This window comes from Thunnus maccoyii, chromosome 12, assembly GCF_910596095.1.
Source record: "Thunnus maccoyii chromosome 12, fThuMac1.1, whole genome shotgun sequence".
Lineage (NCBI taxonomy): Eukaryota > Metazoa > Chordata > Actinopteri > Scombriformes > Scombridae > Thunnus > Thunnus maccoyii.
Genome location: NC_056544.1, coordinates 30,603,810 through 30,623,652, shown reverse-complemented (window position 1 = coordinate 30,623,652; position 19,843 = coordinate 30,603,810). Strand labels below are relative to the sequence as shown.

Below are 19,843 nucleotides of genomic sequence, written 5' to 3'. Positions count from 1 at the left end.
TAGAGACATACTCAAATATGTGCAGTCGGCACTTATAGTTCATTGTATTTTCCCAGGTTGCATGCTTCAAGGCTCCATTAAGGGTCTAATGAAGCTAATGTGAAAGTGTCTCTCACAGCACAGAACCCACTGAGAATAAACACATCTCTGCAGCTCTTAGGGCCCTCAGCTTTCACAACCCCTCTATATAAAACAGCAGGAAGATGGCCGACGAAGTTAGAGACAAGCAGGTGAAGAAAGTGGAACATCTGGCAGCTAAAGAGCCACATATCTTTGTTTCAGGTCAGGAGTTGGTGGAGACCAAATCAGAGCTCAAGGTAAGTGAATATATCATCAGGTGGACACAAACATCACTCCAATGGGATGATCATGTTGCTCTGTGTCTGCTGGATGTGGAAGTAGGCAGCTAAGAGGTTTGTTTGCCATAACAAAAAAAAGTTAATTGTATATCAAGGCTGATTCTGTCATTAGTTTTGTCTTTCTGATTCCGTTGATCAAAAGCCACTTAATACAACTTCAATCTGAAGACAACTGAAGGTCAACTGCAACATGAGATGAATGTTATACACTGACAGAATAAAGCATGTTGGTCTCACCTCTCATCACAAATAAAGATTAACATTATACAATTTGTGTAAACGTACCCATTGGACACATACATGTGTGAAGTTAAAATGGGTCCTCCAAACACTTCCTTATTGTTGTGACAAAATACTATGTTAATGATGGCGGTGTGTCAGTGAGAGATGGAGACAGTAATGAACTCTGAAACATAACAGGATTCTTTATAAAAGGATCAGCCATGATGTGAAGTACACCTGATTGGTTGTAAAAACAAGCAAAATCACAGATATGGTCCTTAAATTAAGCCTTAACGTTTTCTAACTCTCGAACTCTGAGGTGACTCAAACTCCCAGCTGTCTTTGTTTCAGCCGTCGTCACCCTGATTGACTCTTGCTTCTATTTCTCTTTGGGCGCCATGTCGTCACCTCCTGACACGTTGCCATCCTCGTCCTCATTGTCAGCAATCATCCCCTTCAGGTAGGAGCGCTTGAACTCCTGGAAAACCATCTCCTCCTCCATTTCACTACAGACAACAACACAATTAGAGAAGAACTTTTAGCATTTACTGTCAGTGACACAACAGCAGGATTTATCACACAGTAGGAAAAGCACACTGCAAATAAAAGGAAATCCAAGAAACTTAAATAATAATAATATCTTATTTTAGGACGCTTAAACCTTATTTTTTCATATCAAAGACAAATACTTCTGTCAAGCACCATCTGCACTGTTTTGGGCCTCATACTCCATGTGCATGAGATAAAAGCAGGCCTGCATGCAAGCCACACAGCCTGATAACAGGACACAGGAGAACAAAGGGAGTCCGTTTTGGACTCCATATCCCAACATGCACTACTCAGTTCACACCTAGATGTTAAACCGGAAACTAGTCTCTCATTGGAGAGACGCTCCCAGCACAGAGGAAGTCCTGGTAACACAGCTGTGACATCACTGACTCTTTAAGAACTGAGGGCACCTAGAAATTATTGCACTCCATTGTAACCGAGCTGGGGGAAAGCTTCGCTGCCTCTGAGGACCAGTTTACTGACGGAGGTAAATTCATGCACGTGCTTTTCCCCCACCGACTGGAAGTTTCTGCCCTTGCTGGATTAGCTGCCTGTTTAGTTCAAAGACTTGTTTCAGGGTAACTGGTCTTAATTTGTCTTAGTAAGGTATTCAGTCTATTTAATAGACACTATATCACACTACTGTTTCTACTATGAGAAAACAAGAGTGCTTATTTCAAAAATAAGATCACAACTAAAGTGTTTGAAGCTATTAATTCCTAAACTGAGACGAATTTAAAAAACTCCTAAACGCATAAACTGAGGTGATTTTAAAAGACAAGTAATTCAGTTTCAAGCATCTTTAACTTGAATTTCTTCTTATATGAAGCCAAACAGGATTAAATCTTTTTTTTTTTTTTTTTTAAAAACTGGTTTTAAGGTTAGATTGTGTTTGATAGTAGCTAGATTTTATACTAGTTTCAAGAAAACTTATGAAGTCATGTTTGCTGACTCCATTGACAGATTTTCTTATTTAAAAATATCAAATTTAACTAGTTCAAAGTATAGTTTGAACAGAAAAGCTAAAGACAAACAAAGGAAAGCCGACACTGCTGATGAAGGCACAGGAGTATAAACAGGAACTAAGACGATTGAAGGCCCAAAAAAACAAGCTGACTAAGTGATAAAAGATCCGGGAACGTGATCCAATCCCTGGATGAAGTGAACAAAAGCGACAACAGACAGAGGACATTTACACCAAGTGTCACAATAAACACAAGGATGTTCATCCTGAGGCACAACGATTACACCCACTGTCTGATCTCACAATGAAAAACCCGAGTCAGTTCTGTTCATGTATTCATTCACAACTCCGGGACTAATGCCTCTCTGAGAGTAGATTAAGACTAAAAAAGCACATTTTAATTCATTAATTTATCTATTCAATGTTTGTTTTGAAAACCATCTTACCTCTCTTTCACTGCAGCAGCAAGAAAGAAAGAAGAAAAGAAAAGACCAGAAGAACCAGGAAGGTTTAGATTCAGTTTGACTGTTGCCCCCTTTGTTTCATCTGACTATTAAAGTGTGAACATGAATAACAAATCATGTTTGAACATATTTACATACATGAATAAATGCAACAGTTATATAGTTATTTTAGTGTAAATAATGTTATTCATTACATGTAGATGCTTTTGGGGGCAGCTACACGTCAACACACACACACACACACAGTAAAATGTGTATGTTTGCTTACCTGCATCAGGTTTAGGATGCATCAGTTTGAAGGGAATTTCCAGGCCGACCTCACTGCAACACAAACCAAACATTTCTCATTGTGACTGTGTTAATGGATTTATTCTCCTCTTTAATCCTTAAAAATATGTATATTAAAGAGGACATAAGTTGGGTTTCTCAATTTAGTGTTGAGCAACACAAATGAAAGGGAAAAAAATGCAGTTTCAAATGTAGTTTACTTTTTTCATTTCATTTTTTTCAGCATTTTCTCTGCCTCTGAGAAAATGAATGTCATTTGTCATGACATCCTGTCATTTTGTTACTTTCACGTTGGAATTACACTTCTATACTCAAATAAAAACAGGGTAAGGACTTGATTGATGAAAACAAAGAGACATCGACCCACCTTGATCCCATCATCCTGAGAGCATGGCAAAGATCAAAATTGGAGCAGAGGTAGACAAACAAAATGAGTTTTGATTCTTAGAGAAAAGAACATAACGCACACAAACATGTGAAAAACAGCAGCAGTCAGGATGCGGCCAGTTCTACGTCAGCACGAAATCAGAAACGTTTTCATAATCATATCACAGCTCCTTTGCACTGTGTGATTTTTGGCTGTCAAAAAAGACAAAAGTTCACAATTGTAAGAGAGAATGTGGTGAAAGCTTTAGTCATCAATCATGAACAGTTGTTTTATTTCCTACTGTGAAACAAAATTGGTGAAATTGGCTACAATTTCAAACCACGAGAAATGTAGCCAAATAATTATGATGTGAGTTGATGATATGTCTCTGATAGCATGAGGGATTTTGTCCTACTCATCATAGTGTTAAAATTCACCAGGCTTACATGGCAGCATCTGACATCGATCGATGCACCATCTGGCACAGATTGTGACCAAGATTTATTACAGCCATCTCACACAGAGTGACGTGGAATGAACTTGTAATATTGTTGTTATCGCACAATATGTATAGTCACAATAAGCAACAGTAAAGTCCAAGTCTTTTCTGGGACACACACACACACATAGACGACTAACCCTCCAACGATGAGCTTCACCATGACTCTGTATGAAACCATGATTCCCATAACCTCCTTCAGCACACCTTCCTTGACACTGAAAGAGAAAAAAAACTATTTAAATCACAAGTTCTAGTAAAGACACATGAATCCACCTCGACGACTCAGCTGACAGTTCATCGCAGTGCAGGAACTTTTAAGGAAGTCGGCTGCGTCTCCGATTGTTCACTCACATGCTCGATGATGCCAAGTTGGTGTCTTCATGCTTCAGTTTGCCGTCCAGAGCGATGCCCCTCCTCTCCCTGTTATTGGCCAGCAGAGGCAGCAGCTTGTAGTCTTTCTGCAGCGTCGCTCCAGAAGACACTGAATCACTGAGACACGAAGAGACAGATACATCACAACGCAGAAAACAACCTGCTGCAACATGAACACATTACACTTTAGTAAAAAACAGAAAACCATTGTACAGATAATTCTATGAATGGTTAATGACGTCAGGGACACTGCCTGATTGTGCAAATCTTAAATATCCTCCTGATTCACTGAGAGGTTTTCAAACTCTAGTTCACAGTTGAATTTTATAATAACAGCAGCCTGGGAGGAAGGTTTGAGATTAAGGGAAGCTAAATCAGGAAGTGTATATGATGAAAAATATGAATACAAATTTTATCCTTATTAATGTTCCTTTACTGCAAAATTGAAATATAGGTCAGGCTTTTTAAAAGCATGCATACACAAAAATAAAATAAACACGTGAACCAATCTTTAGTTTTCTGCCCAAACAAATGACTTTATTGTGACAAGTAAAATGTTTTAAATTGATGATATTTTTGCTTTACAAGGAACAATCATGAATTAATAGAAGCGTGATACATAAAAAGTGCTTGAAATTGCTCTAAATGACAAATGATGAGTTTAAAAACAGAAAAACAGAAAGACAGAAAAGTATAAGACTATACTGTATATATTGTACAACTTAGTCACATGAGCCAAAAAATCATATCTAAATATTAGTATAGTTTTTTTGGGACATTTGTTATTTTATGTTTTATTTATTTTTAAGCTTGCTTATTTTTCAATGTTGAAATCGACATGCATTATTCTTTTTACAGATCATTTTCTATTCTTCTCATTATGAATTTAAATTAAACCAGAAGATGCATTTAAATCAGCATAAAAAATAACATTTAATGTGGTTAAAGAAGGAGCATCAGAAGTTATCTGTTTTATCTATGAATATGACACATCAGACTGGTCGGTGCATCTTGGCATCCATTTCAGCTTTTTTTTTTTTTCATTACCGCACTACAACAACAACAACCTGTCACTGTGTCACTATTTCTAAGACCAGTGGTGTGACTGCAAGTGTATTTATCTATTAACACTTCCTCCAACCTATGTTCAACTTCAGCTCCAGCCAGGGCTTTCATTATCAATCAATCTGCCAATCTTTTCTTAATTAATCAATGAATCATTTGGTTTGTAAAATGGTCATAGTGAAAAATATCCACCGTAGTTTCCAAAAGTCTATGGTGACGTCTTTCAACTTTCTTCATCATGTAAATAATCTCATCTCATCTAACAATCTTCTACTTTCACAAAAATCTTTCCTGGTAAAATCTTCACTGGGTTTTTATTTCCAGTGTAAATAAATGGAAACAGTCTGTCAGTGAAAGTGTGTGTGAAGGTGTGTATGTGTTTGTTAGTATCAGGATCAGAGAATGACAACGTTTCTCTGTCCCAGTCCAGATTCACTCGAATCCTTTGGAACATCCTCTTTGGTAGGAGAGCAGTGGGTGGATCTGATCCGGAGACTGCACTGTGTTCACCGTCAGAGTATCGTACTCTCCATAATCCAGACTGTGTGATTCCTTTCCTCTCCACAGTCTCTGCCAACACACCCAGTGCCCATCTTGTGCCATTTCCCACCTCAACATCCCAGCTGTGGGTCCCTGAGTTAAAGCCCTCAGAGCCCAGTATAGCGACATAGTCACCAAACCTCTCAGGGTTTTCAGGAAGCTGCTGTTCCTCTCCTCGGCTCACACTGGTCAGATCCTCGGACAGAATGAGGTTTGGATGAGCAGTGTTTGGATCCAGAATGACAGGAATGTAGGAGACTATCTCCTTCATCTTGTTCCAGATGTTGAAGGTCAGGTTGCCCAGGTGTTTGGCCTGGTCTATGAGGGCTCCTGTGCCCAGCTGTGGATCATCCAGCAGGGGGCAGCGCTGGACTTTTTCCACCGCAGCTTTGTAGTTTAACATGAATGAGACATCTTCAGCTCTCAGCTTCTCCTCTGTGGCTCTGACTGTGTGTGAAAGAGCTGCTATCTCTCTGCTCAGAGCCTCCATCTTCTCCTTCATCATCTGATTCTTCTGCTCCTCTTCCTCCCTCAGAGCAGCCATCCTGGCCTCCTCTTCCTCTTCTAGAAACTGATGAAGCTTCTTAAACTGCTCCTTAATCTGCCTCTCTGTGTGTTGGGCCTGGACCTTAATGTGTTCTGCTGTTTTATCAAACTTTGTTTTAACTTGATCAAAATCCTTTAACTTCTCCTTTAAGGGCTTCAGAGTTTCCTCAAGTTTCTTCTTGTGTTGTTGCGCAGCTTCATCGATGGGTTTGAATCTGTGGTTGGTGTGTGTTTCTGCATGCTGACAAATGACACACACTGGCTGCTGATGGTCCACACAGAAGAGTTTGAGTTTCTCAGAGTGCAGACTGCAGAGAGCGTCAGAGCCTGCTGAAGCTCTCTGATCTCTCTCCTGTATGAAGGTCTCACACAGGTTCCTTAACATAAAATTACAAGGAGGGAATTCCTTTGAAAATTTTCTCTTGCAAACTGGACATTCACGGATTGCTCTCTCTGTCCACCAGCTCTGCAGACAGACTCTACAGAAGCTGTGGCAACATGACAGAATGACAGGATCTTTATAGATCTCATGGCAGACAGAACAGCAGAGATCATTCTCCAACGTGGAAGCCATGATGTTTCCGTGTGAAGCTTACAACACAGCAGGCAAGTAGCTCAAAGTAGAAAACAATCAGTCAGTCATCCTGTTACTCCTTTCTCCTCTGAAAATTTAACTGGAAGTTGGTCTTTTTTCTTGGAGAACTTCAGTGTGTGGAGTTGTCAGCAGGTTGAAGCAGCAGTTTTTCCAGTCTCTCCTTTAGCTGCCCTCTCTTTGGGAATGGTGAGTTTGCTCCGCAGGCGAATTCTTCATCAGTGTCTCTCTCCTCGGTGAGGTAGAATAATATCAGTTTCCTGGGTTTTGTCAGGTGAGCCGAAGCTTTATCAGTCCAGAGGTCATTTTTGTTTAAATCTGATAACAAAATAACACTTACAGACCAGGAATGTTTGAAGGTGACATTCTGTTAATGTTCAACAGAATCTACGACAACTTTAAGTTTCATTCGAATGTGTTGCTCTCATTTCTCAGTGAGTGTAGGTAGAGTCTGATATACAGAAATCAGATTCATGTCCAAATCAACCACCAGACCAGTTTGATTGATTGAGCTTGACTTGAATGCACAAGATATGTTTATGCACTAAAGGCTAAAAACATTTTTTTCTTGTCTCCTCTTTTGATTCTGTTGTTCTCTGTACATTTTAACATAGTTACAAATTTCTACATGTTGGCACTGCAATGTACACATGAAACATCACATCTATGATGTCTCTTTGTAATTTTGTAACATGTAGTTTGTGTAGTCCATTACCCAAATTCCTCGATGGCCACAGATTTGACGTAGCTGTCGTTGGAGTACAACACCACGTTGGAGATTTGATCCACTGAGGAGGACAAGAGAACACATGAAGAAACATGACATATAAATTATGTTTAAACCAGTTCAGTTTTTTTTTTTTGACATGCAACAAAATTCAAACATTTTGATGCTGCACAGGCTTCATGCAAATGTAACTCCATACATCTCTGTACTACAGTGTTTCAATGTTTTTTGAAGTACTAAGAGCTCTTGCACTAACAATATACTGTAAAGTATCATGTTTACCAGAGACGATGATGTTCTTGATGTTTTTGCTGGAGTTGTTTGTGACGTCGACGTGCACTTTGACGACCTCGCCATGGTAATAAATCTGGAAACAGGAAACAAAGTCAGAAAAGGTAAACATCTATTAACATAATATCTTTTAAAACTACTTACAATGTGTGGAGTTATTTTCTCTGTTCATAGTTTACAAAGTGTTTTACAGACAGTTAACAAACTGATTAAAATCTGCCTTCAGATGGAGACAGATAAATAATTAAGTAATAAATACAAATAAAAACCCTTATGTTCAAGTTTATACAACATAAAACATGATTATAATGCAGAACTGACAGGTTTGCTATGAAACCAAAGGGTTAAATGTTGTCATTTGAGATGGAGGTGTGACTGTGCAGGAATATGAGCACTCTGTGCAGCAGAATTAAATAATCTGATCCACTGAGATTTCAGACTTTGGATGCAGCAGCTGATGAAAAAGTGACTGATGGCTGTTGAATGCCTTTAGTGTGACATGTACTGAAAGAAAAACATTAACTACATCATGTTTTTAGTGTTTCTGAAACTGAAAACTCTGAAGCAACCCACCTCTTTGTCCAGACTGGCCTTGACATGCAGCGGTTTGTCTGACATGACAAACTCCTTGGTGGTTTCGACAGAAGGCGCTTCTCCCTCTCCTTCTGGAGCGTACTGGACCTTCCTGAGCATCAGATTCACTGAACTCCTGTTGGACAAAGCAGAGAAAACATGTAGAAATAATAACTTACAGAGCCTGTGTGAGACTTACTGTCTTATTCTGACTCAGTACTATTTCTGTGAATGAATTGTATTTTGTAGATTTTTATGATCAAGCTATTATCATAACTTTATCCATTTTTACAATCATCAAAAAGCCATTTCGTCTTGTATATTACAGGGTTTTTAAGACATTTTAATACCACATAGAATGCAATTTAATACCTGTTTCATGGTAAATATATGAAAGATATAAATAAAAGACATTAGCAATGATAAAGGTTAGAATTATTTTACCAAGTGCAATATGAAATATTTTTTGTCATTACTTCCTGTCAGTATATAACAATCATTCCCAATAATACAATTAACAATTCATTAGTCATGACCTGGATGTGACTAAGCAATAGAAAAAGGATGAATGGATGGAAAGATGCACCGATTTAAAAATAACTAATTTATTTAAGGTCAGAGGTCTGGAACAACAGAACTGGGGATTTTCCAGCCAAAAAAACATTATAAGTAACATTACCACCTACTGCATCCTAGACAAAATATTTAAGACCTTTAAATACCATCTAAGGCCTTTTTTTTTTTTGAGGAAATCTAAATGAATCCTTTCTAAGACTTTTCAAGATCTGTAGATATCCTGTATTAGTCTCAATTAGTCCTAAATCAAATTGTTTTTTAAATGTTCAGTCTTTATGAAGGATGACAGATTATGAAACATGAATTTGAGTTACTGAGTTGATGAAGTTGAACAGCATCAACCAGTGATGAACCGGAACTGCTTTGTAACATTCATCTGTTTCAAGAAAACTGTAATCAATATACCACTTTTTTATTATTAGCTGCTACTCACCGTTTGCGTACTTTAGCGTCCTGACTCTCAGCGCTGAACGCTCTGATCTCAAACTCCACAGCACAATGCTACAGAAGAAGAGAAGAGCTGTTACCATCCTGTGATGTGGTCATTTCACATCTGGCTGATCGGTACAGTTTGATTCCTCTAACAGGATCTTACCTTGCCGACATCATGGGGTGATGGCTGGAGAGCCACTGAGCAAGGAAGGTTGTCAGGAAACTGAGGAGACAAAAGAACAATGTCAATCAAACAAGCTTTTTTACTTTGTTCTTCTTGTGCAATGCATCACATGTCTTTACTTTAGAGGAAATCGCCTGATTTGCTTTCGACTTCAGTATATTTAAAGTGCACATTGCCCACAGAGTCTGTACACTTTAAAAAAAAACATGACTTCACATATAAAAGTCATCTACACACACCCATACACAGGTAAGAATATAAATATAACAACAGAGTTGAGGTTAAGAATTTAAAAATAGAGCTCATATAACCAGAACAGAGTTGGGGTAATTATTTGTCAAAGAGGAAAACAGTGATTTGATTTCTTGTAGAGAATTATATGAGCTTAACATAAAGACTGGAAACAAGGGGAAACACCCTGCATGGATCTGTCCAAAGCTAACAAATCCACCTACCAGCACCTCTAAAGTTCATTAATTAACACATTATATCTCATTTGTTTACACCGTATAAAAACCAAAGTGCAAAAACAACAGTTCACCATTTTATGGAAGGTTAATTGGTGGACTAATTCTTATCTCTAAGCAGCTGCAGGCAACCAGCTGACAGTCCAGGAAGTTATTGTGTCCAATCAAGAAACAGTTCAGCTATGAGCAGATCCTGCATTTCATTTGTGCCAATGTATTGTGGCACAATAGTGTACATCAACAACACACTAAAAGAAAAATCAAGTATTTTTAACTCTGTGTACTGACATATTTTATTTACAAAATTTCTGAACCACAAATTATTCATAAATACCTCAACAGTCACAGATAATCTTTAATGAAGCTTTCAGAGAGCAGACAGACTGTATTTTTTTCACTTTTTGTTTATGAAGAAAAAGCATTTACAATCACACTATATAATGGTTGTATGTTACATAAAACAGAGGAACATAATTTAATTTAGATTGTATTGAATGTGAAGAATGCAAAAATGTTTTTAATGGTGATTTTTATTATTTTGAATAGATATGGGTCAATCATTCTCTACAAAAAATGTGTGTCAGCTGCACAAAAATGCTTGTAAAAAGTAGAAATATTTCCATGTTTGTATATTCTGGTTCACATTAGGAAAAAACATAAAATTTGAGGCTGAAAGAAAGTAGTGTTTAGGGTGTTTTTACTGCTCTCAAATGTAAAAATGGTTCAAATTTGACCCTGAACAGTATGTAAGGGTGAAATATTGTTTTACTGATGTAAAAGACTTCATGCAGCCTGTGACTCTCACCTCGAAGAAGAACGGGTAGGCGTTGTCTCCCAGCTTGCGCATCAGTTTGGCCTGTATCCTCGTGTGGATTCCCTTCTCGCGGTCCTGCAGAGGCGGGTAGACCTGGCGGGTAGATAGGTAAAGCTCTCTGCGGAACGCTATCCCCATCACATCCATGTCATCTCTGCCGTAGCGAAAGATGCAGGACAGGGTGACGAACACTAGAGGGCAGAGCAGAGGCTCAGTCACTGTGATGGACGGGTCACTTTAATAAAACCTCCTGAGGGCTTTCAGTGTTCAGAAACTCAGCATGTACATAAACTGAAAATCATTTTAAATCTAATCTGTACATCTTTCTAGTTTCATAGCAAATATTTGCAACTTGTATTTTGTATTTATGGCTAGTTTCTATACATATGTGTTTATATATATGCAACCTTTCTAGGGAAAAGTATTGGAAATTACTTTAGGCTGCATTAGTCTACTCAGTGAATTATATCTGCTTATGTATTTGTAAGCAAATAAGCATAAATTAATTAATTAATTAATTAATTAAAGTACAAATCCAACATAACAAAAGCTGAAAGTATTTCTTAAAATGTGTCTGTGTCCTCCATGATTAGATGTATTATGGAAGCATTGTATTAAAAAAATCTTAAAGTAGGATGGATGAAGATGTGAATAACCGTTGTTACATGTCTTTAACCATTTAAAGCTGCTGTCAGTCTGATTATTGGGGAAACATGTCTATTATAATGATCAGACATCTAAAATATTTCCATGCGATGGATCGGTGCAGCCATAAAAACATGGAGTCTTGTGTTTGAATCTTTCACTCAGTCTGAACATCACGTAGCTTCAATGAAGAGCTGCAACGTGGAGTAAAATTATTTTGATAGCCTTTAATCTACTTAAGGGATCTTAAGGGATAAAGACTAAAAACATCCATAAAGGCTCCATGTGACTTATTTTCCCAATGTGACCGGACAGACTTTAGTAGAAAACAGAGCACAGAGGTGTGAGGATGGAAAACAAGACAGGTGAGCAGCTTCAAATGAAACAGATCCCCATTTATTTATAGAGGAGTGTATGAGGTGAACATGATCAACATCCTGTAATATTGCTGGGTGACAACAGTGTTTGGATACTGACCTTTCCTCCCCTGCAGAGCCTCAGGATCAATGAGGATGATGCCATCTAGTGGTAAAAAAAAAAAAAAAAAAAGGTCTAAGCTCTTAAGGTGATGAGAATGGAATGGAATGGAACTGAAACTAAGTTCAACCCTTTTAGTATACAGGATAATCAAAATGTCCTAAAGCTACCTCAGGGCACAGTTAAGCATCTCTGAAGTTTTACTGTAAATTAAGTGAACTTCATATTGTTCTACACATTATACATGAGCCTGGTCCATGGATGAGAACGTCAATTTCTTATCCAAGTGCAAGAATTTGACTTTTTTTTTTTTATTCGATCAATTTGAGCCTCAGGAAATGAGCAATGTGGCGTTTAAGATTTTATGACAAAGATATATGTTTTGATACTTGATGGATATCAGCTGTCATTTTTTTTTAACTGTTTAAAAAAAATTGCATGAATTATAATGAAAAATATGAGCATCACTGGAACAAAGAGACACTGTTGTGATTCCAGAAGCTCTTCATACAGTCTGCAGAGGACCAAATTATACATTTTGGTGTCTAATCGACTTGTTACAGGCGCGACTCTTCCAGTCATCAGATCCACATTGATTAAAAAGAGACGGACTTCTTATACAGTGACAGAAAATCCAGTAAAACCATGAAATCGTCAACACTGACCGGCCCATATATTTTAATATTAATAGCAGCACTGGTTTGATGCATCAGGAACCAGCTTTAACCTCATGACATACTGTACGTGTGACTGCTAATTTACTGTCTGACTGGTGGATGTTTGTTGATGTGTTTTTGTGGACAAACTCACCTACTGGATCCACGGAGTCAACACGGTCGACAAAGTCTCTTGTGCCCATGTAGACTCCAACCTGAAGCAGGAGAACAGATACAATGAACATCTGACATTGAAGACATCTACCACATCTCTGTGCACTCTTCATGACAGCAGAGACAGAGAGACTTTGGTTCACATAAGACCCAACATATTGCACTATTACCTTTTTCTAACGGCTTTGAGGGGCTCTGACTGATCTGGAATAGAATCAACAGCTCTCTGAGGTTTTTCACTACATTTCTTCTTCGTTTTGTACAAGTAGAATCATATTTTGATTTGTGCAGCTGAACAGAGTGCTCTGCCTGCTCTGTAATCTGACATAAAGCTGTCAATCACACACGTTGCTCAGCTCGGCTCACGTTGTGACTTTGTGTTGACCTCCTGCAGATCAGTCAGATGAGCAGCTGAATCTCTTCACAGAATTAAATTCAGTGAGATGGAAACTTCACTGAAAGAAAAACATTTATTGATCCAGTGTATCTGATGTCATTATTACAAAGCAATGTCTGAGGGAAGACTTAGTGGGTAAGAGCAGGTTAAGGATCAAGGGTCAATGTCAGGTGCATAAGGCATATTATGCATCTGGCATCTGATAACACTTATGGAAAACATATGCAATGTTTCCTTAGTAGCTCCGATAATATTTCTTTAAAAAAAAATTAAAAACTGCATAAATGTAACTTAGTTTGAGTCCTTATGTATAATTTGCTCAGCTTTTTATTTATGCAAGTCAGTTCAGATCTTTATTGTCCCTTATGGGGAAATTTGATTTGCAGTAAGAAGGAAAAAACACAAACACAACATACAAGAGGACATCAGATATAAATCACAACAGTTACAGCAAACAACCAAAAAAATAAAATGCAAAAAGTATCAATCAATTGGAATAGTAGCCATAATAAAGTGCTGCTGAGCAGTGCAGTCAAGGTTTAGTGCAAATTAAGCAGATTTATTGAATTTGGAACAAAATAAAATTTAAACCTAATGCTTTTTACTCAAGATCGACTGTGCCTTCTGCAAAACTTGTCTGTCATAGAGATCTGCTGAATAAAGCTGCTGCCAATTATTTTGCTGGCTACTTTAACAATATTGAACAAAGGATTTTTGTTTTGCACTGTAAGGTTCCCCACATATCCTTAAATAAATCTGGTTTTATCATCACATGTTTTTGAGGCACTGAAGAATTCTTCAAGACTGTTTTCCTCTGCAATAAAGAACTAAACAATGATGTTGAATCTTGTGCAACACAAAATGAGACATTGTGGTTTTAGCCTTGGAGCTAGTTGATGACCAACAACTGCTGGGCACAGTGACTGTAGGACACAACTACAGACAGTCCTGTCATCATAGAGAGGTTGTCAGGTCTGAACTCTGTTCTAACTCTGTCAACTAAACCAGCTGACTAGAGGATATACTGGAGACTGTTAGCTAACAAGATACGACATGGTTCTTAAAAACCTCTCATTTATGTGGGTTTGTAGTGGTTTTTATGATGTATTATTTTTTTATTATATTTTATATTGTTGTATGATGTATCTCTCTGCTTTTTCTATACACAACACTTAATAAAGCTTTTTATTTATAATACTACTACTACTATTATTATTATTCTAATCAAAGTGTTTTAATGTATGCCATATCAAATAGGCACATTTTTGGATTAACACATCCTCTATACAAACCCAAGTACCACCCCTTAGTTGCACTTTTCCAGGTAATCGACCAAATATGGAGTCACCCATGTCCCTCCTTGGACACTTCCCGTGCCTCTGTTAATCTGGGACAACGATCGGCCTGAAGCCACATGACCATATATCCAACCCATCTTTGTAGATGCCCCATTGGCTGATATGTGTCTGGATGTACATGATTGGTTGTCTTTTATATATGTATATATTTTTTTACCTTTTTTTATACCTAACTTATTCTATTTAAATGTTGTCTGGAATATATTTTATGATGACCCTGATGAAGGCCACAAGCCGAAACATATCGGTCAACAAATGAAGTTGTTCTTTATACAACAAATGTTGCTGGAGTTCTGATCTCAAGTCAATGTTGGTCTGTGGGTAACTGCAATAATTCAGACCGTGTATGAAGATACTGTGAGTGATATTCATCTCTGTATTTCATCTGAGATGCTTCACTCACCGACTTGTCCTTGCAGATCTTCTTGAAAACGACACTTTTCGGACTCATGTTGGTGCAGATTGAGGTCAGCAGCGCCTGAGAGAAAGAAAAAAGACAAATGAGCATCTTTGAAGACTTAAAGCAGATCGTCACAACTCTGATCATCTATTTCTCTAAAGCTCAACCATTAATGTTTGCTGAAAACTACATTTTACACAAATGTGTTATTTCATAATTATCTCTACTGTGGGACATGATTAAAGGATTTAGCCCAGAGGTAATCAATACTTAGTTACATATTAATTACACATCTGAATTTTACCAAATGTCAGTAAAATGCACCAGAATAAATGAAGGTCAACAAGATGTCCATAACATATCGATGACCTCATACATCCAACAGTCCGTCATGTGACTTAACTAGAACCACAAATATTCTGACATCTTTCACAAATCATTGACTAACCGTTACAATTGGTTGTCATGGTGATGGCATTGCTTCTTGTGATAAAAGTAAATGCACACACATGAAGTCAATTCTGTAGTCCTGCAGTGTTACATACTGTTTACACACACATAAAATACATCACATAACAGGCTGACTGACTAATGGTCCAGAGTCATTTCCAGTTCAATCCAGACTATGACAACCTGGTTTACCACTGTCATGCAACATTTCAAGTCCACTGCTTCCAACATTTCCCATAAGTTTTACCAGAAAGCCCCAACACACTGTGTTTGTGCTTATTTTCATTTGATTAAACCTCTTCTCAGTACTAAGAGATGTCTCCCTCACTCTCCACTTAGCTTTTTTGCTCATAGTACTGTGGGATAATTCACACCTTTGTTATTAGTACATAGAGTTTAATGACATTAACTAATTAACAGAGTACTAATCAGCCAGAATAACTGAAAACACCTGAGTGAGTGACTCTTCAAACCATCTGGATGAAAAAATATGACATCTGTTGGGTGATGAAAAGAGATTCTTACTCAGTTTCCCAAATTTCACCTCTTTATCTTAATTCAAACACTGTTAGCCAGACTTGATTGTGCTTTGTATGACGTGAAACAAAATTGGAAGGTTTTATTATAAGTTTTATTTACCTAAATTGCTATCATTTTTATACAGAATAACATGTCAATATTGTTTTTATGTTGCACAAAAAGACCAAGGAGAAATGTAATTTCTGGCTACCTGGATTATAGGAAACAGAGTCCAGCTTGAGAGACAGGTTAAAAATCTTCTGCAGCATACATAACATTTTTATATCTGGATGGTTAGAAGAGTCTTAGCGGATTTTAAAAATATACAAGTAAAAGTCCTGCATGAAAATTCCTACTACAGTAAAAGTACATAAGTATTATGAGCTTGATGTAGTTAAAGTCTTGCAGTAAAAGTAGTGGTTTGGTCCCTCTGACTGATATATTATTATATATGACATCATTAGATTATTAATAGTGAAGCATCAGTGTTAGAGCAGCATGTTACTGTTGTAGCTGCTGGAGATGGAGCTAGTTTCAACTACTTTATATACAGTTAGCTAGTTTAATCCAGTGGTCCCCAACCTAGAGGTCAGGCCCTTCTAAAGGGTCAGCAGATAAATCTGAGGGGTCGTGAGATGATTAATGGGAGAGGAAAGAAGAAAAAACAAAGTTCTGATACACAAATCTGTTTCCAGTTTTTGGACTTTTTCTCTAATCTTTGATTTTTGCTGAAATATTGGATCATTTGAACATTTATTGAAATGAAAGCATGTGAGAAGTTTAGAGGGAAAAACTACTATTTGGTGGAGCTGTTAACAACTCATAGACATGTGAAATGTGACCCCGACTACACACTGCTTTTTGTAAGACGTCAAAAGCCAAAAAGGTTGGAAACCACTGGTTTCATCTTTAACAATGTGTTGTATTTTAAAAGCTTGTTATATTATCCATTGTGTCAAATCTGCATCTGAAAAGTAACTAAAGCTGTCAAATAAATGTAGTGGAGTAGAAAGTACAATATTTCCCTCTGAAATGTAGAAAGTAGCATCACATGGAAATACGCAAGTAAAGTACAAGTACCTCAAAATTGTGCTTAAGTACAGTATTTGAGTAAATGTACTTAGTCACTTTCCACCACTGGAAAAAGGGAGTGACGTCATCAATGCTCTTCATTTTTAACTGTCAAAATGACAAATTACCTTTTTCCCAACTGGTGTTCACAAACGTTTTCACTTATTGTGTCAAGAGTGTTTACTGGAAAACCAGGTCTAAACACAGCTGTAGAAATAGTTCAAATATAAAGAATAAGAAAATAGCAACTGTATACTTCTGCCATACTCACATGTTATACACCTGGATTTAAATATTATTTTGGCATATATAATCTTAATTTTACATAATTTCAACTCAAATCAAGTCTAGTCCATTTTATTTATGTTGCTCAGAATTGCAGATTTATCTCACAGGGATTTACAATACAATCAAAATCTATCTTTAGACCATATTTGGATAAAGAGTGTTTCTATTTGTGAGTCCTTCTGTTTGTTATTGAGTCCCAGAAATCATATTTTCTTAAAACAAGTGAAACTATCTGCCAGTGTGGACGACATTAAATCAAAACCCAACAAACAAATCCACTTGGTTCAAAATTGTCCAACAGAAAGATGTACGTTTTCTTGGTTCTAGTGCAGTGATGCTCACTTTAGATTTTTAAGACACAAAAACAGACAAAAGGACCCAAATGTTTTTACAGCAGAGATGTCTTTTAGAATCAGAATCACTCACCTGTGTTGCAGAAGTGGAAGGTGTGTTGTTGGATCAGAGGAGGAGACGGGCGTTTGTCAGAGAAGCACTATAAGTAAACACCTGCTGTCCGTCACAGCCTCCCTGAGTCCCAGCAGCCAATCAGGTGACCCGGCTGTGAACTTTGACCAACCCTCGCTACTCAGTACCAACCCTCGTCTACCCCCCACAAAACCACAGCATCCAGACCGACTCAGACTTCCTGTGAATGAGCCGACTGAGAGGATTGAAGCTGGTTCCCCCTCAGTCAGCACAACAGGGTCAGATTAGAGAGAGAGATGATAATGAAGTGCAGACCGAGTGCTCACAGCCTGGCTGTACAAACATTAGGAGAGTGATTCTGACAACAAACAGTGTGGACGAGCACAAAGTTTATATTTGTCCAGGAACAATTTTCCCCAAAACCCTAACCCTAACCCTAACCCTAACCCTAACCCTAATTACAGTTCAGGTGATGAAAAACGAGTGAGTCAGACTAACCTGCTGGTTCTACATCAGACCTCAGATCTATTTTCTTATTTAGTCAGTTAGTTTATAATTATTTTGCTATTTATTTATAGATATTTTAATTATTAATCTTAATTTTATGTTTTCATATTTCTTTTAATGAAAAAATATTTGTTCGGTTCCACCCATATTATTCTTATTATTATTAGTGTTCATTATACACATGCACACACACATATAAAACACATATGTATGATAATTTATCTCTCTTTTTGTGATTGTGATTTCTTTTTCTTGGCTAATGTTTAAAAATAAACATCTTTTTTTTTTTAAGGAAATATGTGAAATCTGCTGTTGATGCAGTTAGTTTCAAACACACTGTTTAATTGTTTATTATTACATACATCATACATACTAGGGGTGTGCCCGAATACAAATACATTATTTGGCAAAGCACAAATAATGGGTTTTTTAATGAATATTTGTTTCATACAAATATTTTTAAAAATATTTGTTAGTTAGAGGTCTGTCTGCAAACAGGTGAAGAGTAAAGTTTTAGCTCAGTAATCAGCACACTCGTCTATGATCTGGGAGACTCCAGGTCGAGACCCAGTGTGGGGACCTTCTTAGTTTATTCATAAACACTTATTGTAACACGTTAATTTTCTAAAATTAAAATCGTAATAACAGCAAAAACAGGATTTGTAAGCCTCTTTCCACAACTGTGCAATCCAATGCAACCAAACAATGCTGTTTGGTTGCATTGGATTGCACAGTTGTTCCTAATAAACTGCTTGGTGAGTGAACATATGACGTATAAATGTTATATCAGTAATCATACCGTGCAAAAATAGCACATTTCATACACAAGGGCTATTCAAGGTGCTTTATATAATGCATTAAACTTTTATCTAAAAAAAAAAAAGAACAAAACAGCATAAAACAGAGTGCAAAATGATGTACAGAATGTTAAGAACAGAGACATAAATAAAGGAGAAGTAAAGATATTAGATGGTTAATGAGGAATACTTGAGGTTCAAACAGAGTCCGTGCACGACATCAAAGTTTTGAATCTGGATTGAAAGAGTCTAATATATTCTAGAAGTTTGTTGCAGCTCTGTGCTGCACAATAACTAAATGCTGCTTCTTCATGTTTAGTTTGCAGCCCCAAACCTGAAAACCACCAGAGAGAGAGAGAGAGAGAGAGAGAGAGAGCTACATGTTATTATTTATTTATTTATTTATTTATTATTATTATCAGTTTATCTTCACTACATCCTTTACCTGTTATGTCAGTTATGGGGTCTTTGTATTACTGCTACATGTTAGCAATGATAAAGTATTTTTAAGAAGAAAACATACAACATGCTGTCATAGACCATAGACCATGTACTGTATAATTACATTGTCATCCTAATGAAGAAATAATTTCATGTATGTTAAATGTTAATCTGCAGAGTCACCAGATACTCCAGCTGTCAGATGAATGAAGTGGAGTAAAAGTTGTTTTGATCTTTTCCAAAATGGGAAACTAAAGTACCAGAATCTCTAAACTGTACATCATTTAAGGAAGTATACTTATCTACTGTCTACATGTGACATTTATGTGTTTTTGTTTGCAGA

At 37.1% G+C, this 19,843-nt stretch overlaps 2 protein-coding genes across 2 annotated transcripts; both read right to left on the bottom strand.

The window, feature by feature from the left end:
* Positions 1-766: 766 nt before the first annotated feature.
* saga (S-antigen; retina and pineal gland (arrestin) a) lies at positions 767-15,064 on the bottom strand. Its single transcript, XM_042427766.1, has 15 exons — positions 15,005-15,064; positions 12,827-12,887; positions 12,017-12,061; positions 10,886-11,085; positions 9,593-9,652; positions 9,431-9,498; positions 8,422-8,557; positions 7,840-7,924; positions 7,546-7,618; positions 4,067-4,204; positions 3,853-3,930; positions 3,214-3,228; positions 2,827-2,879; positions 2,541-2,550; positions 767-1,087 (listed from the first exon to the last, which is right to left on the bottom strand). The coding sequence occupies exons 1-15, from the start codon at positions 15,050-15,052 to the stop codon at positions 961-963; spliced, it is 1,197 nt and encodes a 398-aa protein (XP_042283700.1). The 5' UTR covers positions 15,053-15,064; the 3' UTR covers positions 767-960.
* LOC121909287 (E3 ubiquitin-protein ligase TRIM39-like) lies at positions 4,356-6,812 on the bottom strand. Its single transcript, XM_042429756.1, has 2 exons — positions 5,589-6,812; positions 4,356-4,427 (listed from the first exon to the last, which is right to left on the bottom strand). The coding sequence occupies exons 1-2, from the start codon at positions 6,810-6,812 to the stop codon at positions 4,356-4,358; spliced, it is 1,296 nt and encodes a 431-aa protein (XP_042285690.1).
* Positions 15,065-19,843: the final 4,779 nt, after the last annotated feature.